The 2,433-nt window shown below is 40.3% G+C and overlaps 1 protein-coding gene across 1 annotated transcript in view; it reads left to right on the forward strand.

Annotated features, from left to right (window-relative positions):
- C5 (complement component 5) overlaps nucleotides 1-2,433 on the forward strand; it is a 106,240-nt gene that overhangs the window by 19,352 nt on the left and 84,455 nt on the right. The window contains exon 6 of the mRNA XM_012664385.1: nucleotides 1,665-1,828. Coding sequence (XP_012519839.1) covers nucleotides 1,665-1,828 — 164 coding nt within the window. The remainder of the gene's footprint in view (nucleotides 1-1,664; nucleotides 1,829-2,433) is intronic.

Consider the following 2,433-nt stretch of genomic DNA (forward strand, 5'->3'; position numbering starts at 1 on the left):
TTTTACTTTTTATGTTATTATAAAAAGTATATTTTTGTACCATTATAAAAAGGGAGTAGAGCTCTGCCTCTCTTTGGGCAAGCAATTTGGTCCCTATTCCCTCCACAGCAAAAATGGTATAACACTACCCAATTCATAACCAAAGTGGCTCTGCAGGCTATCTAGCTTGAACATCTGGCACCCCAGAGTTCTCACTTAGTGAGAATCAAAACCAAAATGAAATTACATTTGTAAAAATGTTTGATAAAGTACTATACAACTATTACTATTATCATTATTATAGTCTCCTCTGTACAATGATGGAGTTGAACTAAATGCTTCTTAAAGTCTGAAGTTTTCAAAATTATTTTAATGTTATTTTTTCTTTTTTTCCTCAAATTTATTTCAAATAAATTCAGTTTATGCAATATTTATGAGATATTCAAAGAGTGTTGCTAAACACACAGGCTTACAAACATTAGTGATTTGTAATCTCTGCACTTAAGTGGTTTACGAACTAGCATCAGGCGTAAGATAGGTAAATAAAAAACTCTGTTACAAGAAATAATCTTATATGTTCTCTAAGCAAAGTGTTTAATGCTATTAACCTTCAGAGGAAGGTGAGCTTCTAGATGACTGTTGAACAACCAAGAGCAGTGTCGTTGCCCTGACATGGTGGCTCATGCCTGTAATCCGAGCACTAGCACTCTGGGAGGCCAAGGTGGGAGGATAGCTTGAGCTCAGGAGTTTAAAACCAACCTGAGAAGAGTGAGACCCTATCTCTACAAAAAAATAGAAAAATTAGCCGAGCAAGGTGGCAAGAGCCTGTAGTCCCAGCTGCTCGGGAGGCTAAGGCAGGAGAATTGCTTGAGTCCAGGAGTGTGAGGTTGCAGTGAGCTGTGACCATGCCACTGCACTCCATTCTGGGCAACAGAGTGAGACCCTGTCTCAAAAAAAAAAAAAAAAAAAAAGAGTGTCATGAAGACGATGAACGGTCTTGAAGGACAAGTAGGGTTTTGAGGCAGGGATGACAGGGTGAAGCAGGGCACCCTCCGTGGAGAGGGCAAACTAAGAAGGGTAGACAGTGAAGCTTGATCTTTGAGGATAGCAGATTATCCTGTTTGGCTGAAGTGTAGGATATGTATAGGGAGCATTAGAGATATAATTTTCAGAAAGGAGTTTGGGGATACTACAGCTTCATATATTATTCTTACTAGTTTCACTTAATTTTTAGCTGGGGGTAAGACTATTGGGCTCTTTGCAGTAGACCGTCAGAGTTCCCTCTACATCAAGCTGTCTTTTTCTGATTCTTCTCCATGTCTCTCCACATCCCTGTGCTCAGTGAACCCCCTGTAAGGCTCAGTCTCTGGCCTGCCCTTTCTCTCTCTCCTCAATCCCTTGAGCATATTCAGCTGAAACTCAGGCCACTGATGAAAAGCAGTATCCCTTCCTCACATTCCTCCTCAGTTCAGTCCTATTGTTCTACTCCTGCAAGGGCTTCTCTGCTTACAAGCCTCGTACGTAAGACTTCAGAGACTCCTGAGATGAAAACTCTGCTCTGCATTGGCCCTCTGAACCAAGAGCCACCTCCTAGTTACTACTGGTAAATGAATGAAAGCAAGAATGGAGTGGGTGAATGAATCAGTCTGTGGAGCCATATAGAGACAAAATAGATATGTGCACAGATCTTATACTCCTAAAAAATGTCAACATAATGCTTGTCATAACCTTAGGTGGATTTTCTGAAGAGGCAGAAGTACCTGGCATCGAATACGTCCTCTCTCCCTACAAACTGAGTTTGGTTGCTACTCCTCTTTTCTTGAAGCCTGGGATTCCATATTCCATTAAGGTAGGTGGGGGAGGGAACCCTGCTGAATACAATTATCTTTTTTTGTTTATGGAAAACATGTGAATGAAAAACGGGGAAAGATACTGGGGAGGAGAGTCGCAGAGGGAGCTCATTCGGTAAAAACCTACCCCTCCTGTGGATGCAAGCCAGATGGGAAACTGCAGGCCAGCTGTAGCCTTCGGAGTTATTTCAACAGTTAGGGCAAGATAGCCTTATCTTAGGCATTGCCTAAATAAGCATTGCATTAGATTATGTGCATATAGAACCCCGGAAGTCTATAGTTCAAAAATTACTAAAGTTTAAAATTATTTGGTGGCAAGTTCTTTAAATGCCTCAAAATAGAGATATCATTCCTTGAAAATAAACCCCTTATCTCACCATTTATTATTTCCAGTGTGTTCCTGAGTATGTATTTCTATGTTTTTCACTTTGTCTCTGTATCATCTTTGTGCATAATTCTGTCTGGTCTCTTGTCTCCCTGTATTGCTCTCTGTCCTTTTCATTTTTGACTCTTTCTGTTACTGACTCTTTTTTCTGTCTTTTTCACCTCCTCCTTCCTCTTTAATTTTTCTCACCTTCCTCTACTTTTCCTTTTATAAATAATG

This window comes from Propithecus coquereli, unplaced genomic scaffold (assembly GCF_000956105.1).
Source record: "Propithecus coquereli isolate 6110/MARCELLA unplaced genomic scaffold, Pcoq_1.0 Scaffold89, whole genome shotgun sequence".
In the NCBI taxonomy this organism is placed as follows: Eukaryota; Metazoa; Chordata; class Mammalia; order Primates; family Indriidae; genus Propithecus; species Propithecus coquereli.